General features: G+C 32.9%; 3 protein-coding genes across 3 annotated transcripts in view; 1 reads left to right on the top strand and 2 right to left on the bottom strand.

Moving 5' to 3' along the window:
* The first annotated feature begins 2,363 nt into the window (after positions 1-2,363).
* Positions 2,364-2,990, top strand: ND-B15 (NADH dehydrogenase (ubiquinone) B15 subunit). Its single transcript, XM_075310582.1, has 2 exons — positions 2,364-2,569; positions 2,664-2,990. Exons 1-2 carry the CDS (start codon positions 2,438-2,440, stop codon positions 2,874-2,876), a joined length of 345 nt encoding a protein of 114 aa, XP_075166697.1. The 5' UTR covers positions 2,364-2,437; the 3' UTR covers positions 2,877-2,990.
* On the bottom strand, positions 2,958-3,818 carry Trs31 (trafficking protein particle complex subunit 31). The gene is made up of 3 exons (XM_075310581.1): positions 3,565-3,818; positions 3,186-3,495; positions 2,958-3,115 (listed from the first exon to the last, which is right to left on the bottom strand). The coding sequence occupies exons 1-3, from the start codon at positions 3,738-3,740 to the stop codon at positions 3,017-3,019; spliced, it is 585 nt and encodes a 194-aa protein (XP_075166696.1). The 5' UTR covers positions 3,741-3,818; the 3' UTR covers positions 2,958-3,016.
* Positions 3,819-8,709: 4,891 nt separating this feature from the next.
* The window catches only part of Fatp3 (Fatty acid transport protein 3), a 45,309-nt gene continuing 42,924 nt past the window's right edge, over positions 8,710-11,094 (bottom strand). The window contains exons 4-7 of the mRNA XM_075309974.1: positions 10,291-10,441; positions 9,839-10,233; positions 9,331-9,770; positions 8,710-9,276 (exon numbers count right to left, since the gene is read on the bottom strand). Of these exons, the coding sequence (XP_075166089.1) occupies positions 8,968-9,276; positions 9,331-9,770; positions 9,839-10,233; positions 10,291-10,441 (1,295 nt within the window). The 3' untranslated portion in view covers positions 8,710-8,967. The remainder of the gene's footprint in view (positions 9,277-9,330; positions 9,771-9,838; positions 10,234-10,290; positions 10,442-11,094) is intronic.

Here is an 11,094-nt window from a genome sequence, read left to right as displayed (position 1 = left end):
TCGGTATCAGGCTAACATGAAATATAATATTACAACTCTTTCGGTAAATTTTATTATAACTTGAAAGAAAGGAAATGCTCTAATGCAATTATGAAAAAACATTAATTGTGAAAAACTTACTGTTTTGCGCGATAATGCGAACATAATGCAGGACTTTAAGAAACACAAGGCAAAAATGTCTTATTGGCAAGCAACAGACATTTTCGCAAGGGCTGCATACCGGAATAGCTGAAGTAGAACTCTACTGTTTATTTTGTTATTTTAAAATTATTCTATGAATATTTAAATTGAAGGGGGCCATGTTAACCACGGTGACTGACAAATATTGTACCGGGTGCAACTTCATAAAATTAGAAACATATGTGCAAGGAAGCATATACGGCCGAAAGTATGTTAGGTTAGGTATAGTGGCAGCCCGATATTTCAGGCTCACTTAGACTATTCAGTCCATTGTGATACCACAGTGGCGAACTTCAAACTTCAACCTGTTCATATGAAATTTGTTCCTCCGCGAGGCTCCGAAGTCAAACTTGGGGTCGTTTATATGTGGCCTGTATAATTATGAACCGGTGTGGGCCATTTTTTGCATGATTAGTAGAAAGCATGTACAAAAATCACAATTTTTGAATGGCCATAACTTGACATCACGTACCAAATTTCAACCGGATCGGATGAAATTTGCTCTTCTTCAATTTGGAAATTGGTTTTTTGTATGGTTTTTAGAAAGTACACACTGGCATCCGTTTATGGGGGCTATACCTAAAAGTGACACCATCCTTTTTTAAGGATTCAAGCCGATAGCTATTATCGTTCGTATATTAGTGTGACTTTAGCAGATCGACATACATTGCTAGATCGATTCAGAATTTCACCACGAACCTTATGGGGTCTGGGATCAATATATCGATGTGTTACAAACGGAATGACCTGTATGAAAATGTATAAATTTGCAAATTTCTTTATACTATTAGAGTATAACCCGAAGCATCAACTAAACAATTTTTTTTACCGTGAATTATTAAAATAAAAAAACAACGTGGTTTCTTTTCTTAATCCAATGTTTGACTTCGTTTTGTCATGCTTCCACCAACCGGAAAAAGTATTATCTGTTTAAGGGCAGAATAGAAATCAAAGGTTCAGAGTAGGAAATAGCTTCATCAAAATTTGTGGCAAGTGACTTTTGGACTTTGTACCTATCTCGGAGCTTCTAACTTATATCAGTGGCGTGACCGATGACTTGAAAAGCCTACAGAATGTGACCCTGTGTTAGAAATGTTATGCCATCGTCTAACAAGACTTCGAGTATATTATAGTTTAATAATTTGTTATAAGTTTAACATAAAATTAATTCTTGAGTTTTTCGTTTCTTTCTACTTAATGCTTAAAGGTGGGTACCATGTTCGGTTTTCGTTGAAAATCACTTTATTTTCGCGATTACTTTTCCTGAAATAATCTAAATTATAAATTAAAATAGGCATATTCCTGTAAAGTCTTGCCGGAATCTGGAGGAACATGAAACTGCACATCAATTGAGTTAATCTATCTGTTTTATATTGAACTGTTTTAATGAAGTAACCACGAAAATTTCAATGCGAAAAGCGAACATAGTACTTACCTTCATACCAAGTTCGTTTCTGCGAAAACCGAATATCTTCATCTAATTAATCACAATGGACTGAATAGTCTAAGTGAGCCTGAATCTTAATCGGGCTGCCACTTTAACCTTTAACCTAACTTTAACCTTCATCTAATTCCGTAAATAGGGTCTCAAATCCAGAGATGTTAACTTATTTATGCGAAATAATATGCCTTCCTATTTTTTCGTGCGAAAAATCCAGGGTTGTATTAATATATGTTGAAAAATGCACAAAACAAAGATTTCGCATTTATTCCGCGCTAACGTTTTTTATATGGAGTATAATAGTTTTTCGCGCGAAAATGTGATCTTAGTACTAGGCTTAAGTTAAGATCGAAGTCAACAATTAATTCCATTAGTTTTGGGCGAACATAATCAAATATGTGAAACAAAAACAAAACAATATAGTGGATTTTGTTTAAAATCACTACGAGGCGCCTGATATTTCATCATAGCAAATCATCTGAAAGCAAATTCTATTTTGAGGAGATTTTGGCCGCATTACTATTTTTGCTAGAAGTGCAAGCCTGTAAATGCAACTGTTGTAAAAATTTCAAATTCAGAAAATATTATGCCCAAAATGTTTATTTCGTCTGAACGACCTAATAGCCGGTTAATTTGTGGACGACTACGTTGGCAACTACATCCGGCAACGCCAATTTTTATGACATGCGCATTCATCAAAAATACCCTGCATTACCGACGATTGTATTTCATATTGACATTTGTAATTTGACATATGGTCAGCATTGAAAATAATAGTACGAGGACGGATTTCCACTGGTTAGAAATTTCACAAAAATGGGTGATATGTCAAAAGCTGAAAAGGAATTCTTGCTCCGCAAACATGAGCAAACGATGAAATTGCGTGCTGAATTTATCAAAAATTCAACAAATCCTTTCCGTCATGCCACAGGTGAAGGCGGCACCATGGTAAGATCACACATTGTTATGTCATATGTTTATTAATGCCTATATGGTAAAGAAGTTTGCAAAATTTGTTATTGTTTAACCCTTCGCTTTGCAGTTCGATGCTGGTTTGGCCCGGTATCAATCCATGAGAGTGAACTACTTCGAACACTTCAAACCTACTGGACATGCATTCCGTCTTGGTATGGCTGTAGTAGTTTTACCCATTGCTCTCTATGCTTGGGCCATGAAAGCTGAACGTGATGGACGGGAACAGCAATACCGTAATGGAGAAGTTGCCTACAAAGATCGCCTATTCAAATTCATTTAAAGCGTTTCTTTATTGTTTCAAGCCATTTGTGGAATCGAAGTGTACGTTACCATATGGGAAATGTTAAATAAAATAAGTGCATTGGATAGACTAATTGTATATTTCTAACGAAAATCGGAATTGTTTTCATTTTCTTAAGTTCATTTTTCTTCCAGCTGTTTATCACGGGCAATAACAAAGTCTTCGAATTTAATCATGTATGTTGTCCCCTTATGCCAATGGGCAGTTACCTTACAGGGCTAATAAAAAGAAAATATAACAATGAAACCTATTTAGTGGGTGTATACTTAGAAAGTTGTGACTACTTACAAAGCCACAATGTGTTAAAACGGCCTCCACAATACCAGCGGTAAAATTTGCACAATTCAACGTTCCTTTATCCTTGGGCACACTAATATAGGTATTGACCAAAGGCTGTTTCTCAATAATATAGTAGGTACGTTCATCATCATTGGCATGCTCAAGTTTTTCGGCTTCCTTGCCAAAGAGGTTCTTCCACACAGTGGTTTTTACAAAAAGCAACATTTGTGTCAGTTTTGTTTCCCTCTTGGAACTACGTTCTCTCATAAAATACAAGTCGATGACTCGAGTACCAACATCTTGACCCAATTCATGTAAACTATAAGTACAAATAAACGTTCCATTTAATGGGGGGAATTTTTGTTTATTAGCTTTAATGGAATCTTACCGATTTTGTAGTTCCGGAACGGTGTAAACTTTGCTTTGACAGTATTGAACAATCTCGCTAAAGAGCAGGGCCACTATACTTTGGGATACATCTGTTTTCCCCTTCGACAATGGCCTATCGAGAATATTTGTTCTCGGTCTCATTGTTGATATTTTAAGGGCTTCTAATTTCTCCATTGTATCTAATCAGGATTTGGTGATGAAGAAACAATCTGCGTCTTTTTCTGATATCAATAATAACTAAAAAGCGGAACAGCTGTTCTTTTTTCCCCTAGCATGTTTTTTAGTGTTGCCATATTTATGAGTCAGGGTTTGTAAAACTTCTTGTATTTATATCATATCGGCATTGCGCCATACGATTCACAGTGGCCTTTCAATAATTGTGAAAGGGTAACTGGGGAAACCCCGTTAGCTCTACGTTATGGCGACATGGTCACGATTGCCATAGTTGGTAGAATACTACCAAATTTGGTAGATTATTCAATGGTTGGTAGATTGGTAGAATTCTTGAAGTTTTGGTAAATTTTGCAAAATATTCCTCTTCGACTACGAGATACTTCACAAATTTTCTATAGAAATAGAAGCAGTTCTTCGCTTTGAGACATCTTCATTGGAACAGTGATTTTGTTCTTCCTTCATACACTTCTAGATTGAGGCTGATTAAATTGCCTACTCTTAGGAGCCGACGGACGATGTTGAGCTCCATGATGATGTATAGGTTCGGTAGTGGGGATATTCCATGCTCGGAATTGATATCTAGGATTAGGATAAATGTTCCTTTTAGGGCATCTAGGAATTACCAGTTTCTTTACATTGATTTTCAACGTTCGAATTATGCTTCTGTGGAGCCTATTCGTAGGATGTGCATTATTTTTAATTCAATCTATCATCTAGTTGACACTAACCTTAGTATTGATATGATGAAGTCTAGAATTTTAGCATATTTGGATAACTAATACATTAGTTTTATTGAATAACCTAATATTTGATCTTGTGTTTTAATATATCCGGCTGATGAGTCTTTCTCTGTAGCTGGTCAAATCCCTCTGCCTCCACCCCGCCATGGTCCGGATCATGGTGTGTGCGCTGTCCCTACGTCATGGGGACGAGACCCTCACGGTCGGAAGGGACGGTAAAGTGGGCGATGGGACCGATCGTTCGAAAAAAAAATACAATTTTGACAAAATTTCCTATAGCATAGAAATCTGGAGAAAATTTCATACAGCAAAGAAATTTTGACAAAATTTCCTATAGCAAATTGTCTATAGGAATAAAATGTTGACAAAATTGTTTATATTGACATTTTTATTTATCTTTAAGAATTATTTTTAATAGTTTCGGCTATAGGTCGATTAAAAAATATAGAAATGATGTTACACTGTGTAAAACAGAGTGTGAAGCTGTGTACACCAGAACAAATCCTTGAAAACGGTTTTGACGAAGTCAACCGAAATATTGGAAATAAAAATAAAAGAAAAACATCATATCTATGTTTCTTAATCGACCTATAGCCGACCTATAGCCGAAACTATTAAAAATAATTCTTAAAAATAAAATTTTGACTAACTTTTGTATAGAAATAAACTATTAAAAAATTTTCTACAAAAAAAAAATTTTTTTTGATAAAATTTTCTAAGGGAATAAAATTTTGACAAAATTTTTCATAGATATACAATTTTGACAGAATAGAAATAAAGTTTTGACAAAATTTTCTATAGCAATAAAATTTTGACAAATTTTTCTATAGCAGTAAAATTTTGACAAAATTTTCTATAGAAATAAAATTTTCAGAAAATTAAATTTTTACAAAATTTTTTATGGAAATAAAATTTTGACAAAATTTTTCAAAGAAACTAAATTTTGACAAAATTTTTGATAAAAATAAAATTTTGACAAAATTTTCTATAGAAATAAAATTTTGACAAAATTTTCTATAGAAATAAAATTTTGACAAAATTTTCTTTAGAAATAAAATTTTGACAAAATTTTTTACAGAATTAAAATTTTGAGAAAAATTTTCTATAGAAATAAAATTTTGACAAAATTTTCTATAGAAATAAATTTTGGCAAAATTTTTCAAATTTATTTTGGCAAAAAAAAATTTTACAAACATTCTTTTCCTCTGTTGGTTAAGCTACACTTGTATTTTTCTATAGCAGTAAAATTTTGACAAAATTTTCTATAGAAATAAAATTTTCAGAAAATTAAATTTTTACAAAATTTTTTATGGAAATAAAATTTTGACAAAATTTTTCAAAGAAACTAAATTTTGACAAAATTTTTGATAAAAATAAAATTTTGACAAAATTTTCTATAGAAATAAAATTTTGACAAAATTTTCTATAGAAATAAAATTTTGACAAAATTTTCTTTAGAAATAAAATTTTGACAAAATTTTTTACAGAATTAAAATTTTGAGAAAAATTTTCTATAGAAATAAAATTTTGACAAAATTTTCTATAGAAATAAATTTTGGCAAAATTTTTCAAATTTATTTTGGCAAAAAAAAATTTTACAAACATTCTTTTCCTCTGTTGGTTAAGCTACACTTGTATTTTAGTCAATGCATGGTATGGAGCTGAAATCAAAAACAACAATAATGATTGAAGAATAAACAAACAATAACAAAACAAAACGAAATAAAATTTTGACAAATTTTTCTATAGCAATAAAATTTTGACAAAATTTTCTATAGAAATTTTCAGAAAATTAAATTTTTACAAAATTTTTTATGGAAATAAAATTTTGACAAAATTTTTCAAAGAAATTAAATTTTGACAAAATTTTTGATAGAAATAAAATTTTGACAAAATTTTCTATAGAAATAAAATTTTAACAAAATTTGCTATAGAAATAAAATTTTCACAAAATTTTCTACAGAATTAAAATTTTGACAAAATGTTTAATAGAAATACAATTTTGACAGAATAGAAATAAAATTTTGACAAAATTTTCTTTAGAAATAAAATTTTGACAAAATTTTCTACAGAATTAAAATTTTGAGAAAAATTTTCTATAGCAATAAAATTTTGACAAAATTTTCTATAGAAATAAAATTTTGGCAAAATTTTTCAAATTTATTTGGGCAAAAAAAAAAATTACAAACATTCTTTTCCTCTGTTGGTTAAGCTACACCTGTATTTTAGTCAATGCATGGTATGGAGCTGAAATCAAAAACAACAATAATGATTGAAGAATAAACAAACAATAACAAAACAAAACGAAATAACATTTTGACAAAATTTTCTTTAGAAATAAAATTTTAATAAAATTTTCTTTAGAAATAAAATTTTAATAAAATTTTCTTTAGAAATAAAATTTTGACAAAATATTTCATTGAAACTTAATTTTGACAAAATTTTTCATAAGAATAAAATTTTGACAAAATTTTTAATATAAATAAAATTTTGATAAAATTTTTCATAGAAATAAAATTTTGACAAAATTTTCTTTAGAAATAAAATTTTGATAAAATTTTCTTTAGAAATAAAATTTTGATAAAATTTTCTTTAGAAATAAAATTTTGAGAACATTTTGAGAAAATTTTCTATAAAAATAAAATGTTGACAAAGTTATCTATAGAAATAAAATTTTAAAATTTATTTTCTATAGAAATAACATTTTGACAAAATTTTCTATAAAAATAAAATGTTGACAAAATTATCTATAGAAATAAAATGTTAAAATTTAATTTTTTTTTTCAAAATTTTTTGGGTCCATTTTCCATCACAAAAAAGGCACCGTGCCACAGTTGCCAAACGTTGTTGATTATTCCCTGGCGAAACCACTTTTCGACAAAAAGTTTGAAACTCTAATTCCCTACAGTGAGGCTTGGTGCACACAGACCCCGGGGAATAAACTTTATACAGATTTCTACACTGATGACTCCAAATTGGATGGACATGTGAGTTTCGGAGCATATTCGAAATACTCAGACAGTCAATCAGCAATAAAATCCTTGGACTCAGGGTTCCTTAACTCAAAAACGGCCATCGAATGCCGCAAATCTCTCAATGAGATGGCTGAACAATACAATATTCACCTAATATGGGTGCCTGACAACATGAAAATACAGGGGAACTGCGAAGCGGATGAGTTAGTAAGGCTAGGAACTACCTTACATATTCCAGGGGAACTAGAATCTGTTGGTACATAAGCCTCTGAGAAGGCTTTTATGATGCCAAATGTCCGAATATGACCCAATCTAAACTTAAACCACACACTAGATATGCTGGTGTTCTCAAGACGTCAGATATCACTCCTGATATTTGCCATGATGCGGAAGTAACTCACACCTCTTGTGTGAGTGTCCTGCATTTTGTGTAAGGCGTAAGCGAATTTTAGGGGCATATAGCTTTAGATTACTGTCGGAAAACGTTAACTTAAACAGTCTGCTAATGTTTTTGGAACAATCTGATTGGTTCAACAGAAGAAAATAATAGGGTGGTTCCAACGGAAAAAACTAGAAGTGCCTTTTTGTAATAGGTACTTTTAGTTAATATGGTACCACAATGGAGTGAATAGTCAAATCGTGCTGCCACTTTTACCCAACCTAAACTTACCTTCCATCACGATTTTGGCGATTATTAAAGTGTCATATAAGAGTCTAAGGTAGCGATAGATAAAATAAAACTTTGAAATGCTGCCAAGGTGGGACTCTATTCACGGTAAAAACTTCCGACACTCTGATATATACTTCCATTTTATATCCAAGCCAAATCGTGCTGCCACTTTTACCCAACCTAAACTGACCTTCCATCACGGTTTTGGCGATTATTAAAGTGTCATATAAGAGTCTATGGTAGCGATAGATAAAATCAAACTTTGAAATGCTGCCAAGGTCCCACTATTCACGGTAAAAACTTCCGACACTCGTTTTTCGCAGAAACGAACTTAGTACTAACCATAAGTTTGAATGGATTACCCAAGAGGTTCTTATATGTTTTGGTTATTTTTGCAATGACTATGGATATTTCCATTTTATAGGCTATACACATTATGCTCGAAATCTACATTTTCGAGATTTGAAATCTACTTTTTATAAGGCAAATGACAGTTAAAATCTAGTAAAAGTGGATTTTGGAAGTGTAATGTGAATGAGGTATTATATCCAAGTCACTACTGGTTGCAATGTACAACATCCCTGTTTTAATTCAAAATATGAAATCTATTTATTGTCTTTTTGTTTGATTACTTATACTAAAGGTAGAGAATACATATACATTTTTCTATAAAAACGGGAAATTATTACATTTATGGCATGACATATAATTCTTATGATTGTTTTTCTTCTTCTCAACGATCTATACAATTTATTATAAACAAATTTCGTTTTTTTTCTGAAAGATTTATGGCAAACTAGAATAATGTACAAGAGTATAAAACGGCAGGAGACTCGAGATTCTCAAAGACCTGCCGTACCATTTTGTAAAGCTTCGAATTGTTCCGAGGTCAAGGGGCGATAAATTCCATCGTTATTGAGGTAGTATAGAGGATCAGTTATTTTATTGATATCGAATCCATCTAGCATAAGTTCTCGTTTCTTCATTTTAAAGGTTGTGGTACGGGGTATCTCCTTCATGACTCGAACAAATAAGGGACGAGCATATGGAGGTAGACTGGCACGTATGCCAACCGATAAATGCTGGAAATCAGTCTTACGTTCGGGATCTTCAATGGCAGCCATACCAGCTTTTCCCTCAATATGAGGAATCTGTAAGAAGATGAATTAGAACTTTCTAGGCGTGCTGGAACTTTTCCAACTTACCTCCACACCATAAACCACACAATCTTGAAGACCTATCACATTTGTAATTATACCTTCTACTTCCTGAGTAGATACATTTTCACCGCGCCAACGGAATGTATCTCCTGTCCTATCTCTGAAATAGTAATAGTTCAGAAGATCTCCCACCATCATATCTCCTGAATTGAAGAAGACATCTCCTTTATTAAAGACATTACGCAAAAGTTTCTTCTCGGAGGCTCCTTTGTCTGCATAGCCACTGAAATTGGTAATGGCTTTGCTGGGATCTACTCTGCCGATTAGTAGACCCGTATCACCGGGATTACATCGTATACAAAAGCCCTTGGCATTGCGCAAAGGTTCACCAGTTTCTTCGTCGACACGTACGACTTGCAGATGAATTATGTTACGCAGGAGTATGGGAATAAAACCCACGGCTCCAACTTGATTGTTCACATTTGCTGTAATGAAAAGGAATCATAGGCAATCAATGTGTCGAGGAGATAAGGATTTTTCTTGATTTGTTTACCCAAATTTGCATTGCCCTCTGTGGAACCATACAATTCAGCGATATAAGAAATATTAAAACGTGTAGCAAATTGTGACCATATCTGGGCCCTCAAACCATTGCCATACATTACACGCAATTTGTGTTGCGTGTCTTCTGGTTTTGCCGGAGCACTTAGTAAATATCTACATAGTTCGCCAATATATTGAGCAGCTGTAGCATTGAATTTAATGCAATCTTTCCAGAAGTTCGAAACCGAGAATTTTCTACGCAAAGCCACTGTACATCCATGGACTAATGCTATGCCCACAGCTACTATACCTCCAGCTGTATGATATAAGGGCAATGGATTGTAGATCACATCATCTTCATGAATATCCACTACATGTTTTGGAGCTGTGGCCATGAAAAGATACCTGGGTGGATAAACAAATGGAACATGTTCTCAAGCTGTTATTAATATTTATTGTTACCTCTGGTTTGTTATAACTGCTGCCTTGGGTAATCCTGTGGTTCCAGAGGTATAGATGTACATTAGTTTATCCCGGTTTTCACATTGGTTGATGTATGCGGCAAGATTTTCAGACTTATGGTTTTTTAAATCTTCTGTTAAATCAATGGCACCTGGAAATGGACGGGGGATTTTTTTTAAATAGAACGATTCAAATTTAATTTCATTAATCCTTATGCCAAACACACCTCAATTTCATATTTCATGAAGTAGGTATAATAATTGCTGTCTCTTTTGTGGTAACAACAAAGAGGCGGACGGGCTGATCGCCATCGATAGACCAACTTTGGTCCAGTGTTACAAGTCGCCTAAGACCGAAGGATTGAATTTGCTCCTAACAGGATTTTAATTTAGCTTGATATGGCTACATGATTGCTGTAACCAGCACTACACAGTCCCGGTAACAACAACTTCACGACTTCCGAAAAGTTCTTTTTTGTTGTTCGATTGAATGATTCAAATGAATCTAATTCACGGAAGAAATTTTTATACCCTCCACCATAGTATATTAACTTTGTCATTCCGTTTGTAACACATCGAAATATTGCTCTAAGACCCCACAAAGTATATATATTCTGGGTCTCGGTGAAATTCTGAGTCGATCTGAGCATGTCCGTCCGTCCGTCTGTTGAAATCACGCACAAATAGTTGTTATTGATGTAGGTTGGATGGTATTGCAACTTGGCCATATCGGTCCACTTTTACGGATATAAACCCCCATATAAACGGACCCCCAAATTTGGCTTTCGAGGCCTCTAAGAGAAGC

Source organism: Haematobia irritans, chromosome 5, assembly GCF_050003625.1.
Source record: "Haematobia irritans isolate KBUSLIRL chromosome 5, ASM5000362v1, whole genome shotgun sequence".
Classification (NCBI taxonomy): Eukaryota; Metazoa; Arthropoda; class Insecta; order Diptera; family Muscidae; genus Haematobia; species Haematobia irritans.
The sequence above is the reverse complement of the archived record's forward strand: the minus strand, read 5'-3'. Positions and strand labels throughout refer to the sequence as shown.

Coding starts and splice junctions, on each gene's coding strand:
- Trs31 (XM_075310581.1), bottom strand. CDS start 3,740: ATGGAGAAATTAGAAGCCCTTAAAATATCAACAATGAGACCGAGAACA. Junction 3,496..3,564: donor GTTCCGGAACTACAAAATCG/GTAAGATTCCAT, acceptor TTGTACTTATAG/TTTACATGAATTGGGTCAAG. Junction 3,116..3,185: donor TTTTAACACATTGTGGCTTT/GTAAGTAGTCAC, acceptor TCTTTTTATTAG/CCCTGTAAGGTAACTGCCCA.
- ND-B15 (XM_075310582.1), top strand. CDS start 2,438: ATGGGTGATATGTCAAAAGCTGAAAAGGAATTCTTGCTCCGCAAACAT. Junction 2,570..2,663: donor CAGGTGAAGGCGGCACCATG/GTAAGATCACAC, acceptor TTCGCTTTGCAG/TTCGATGCTGGTTTGGCCCG.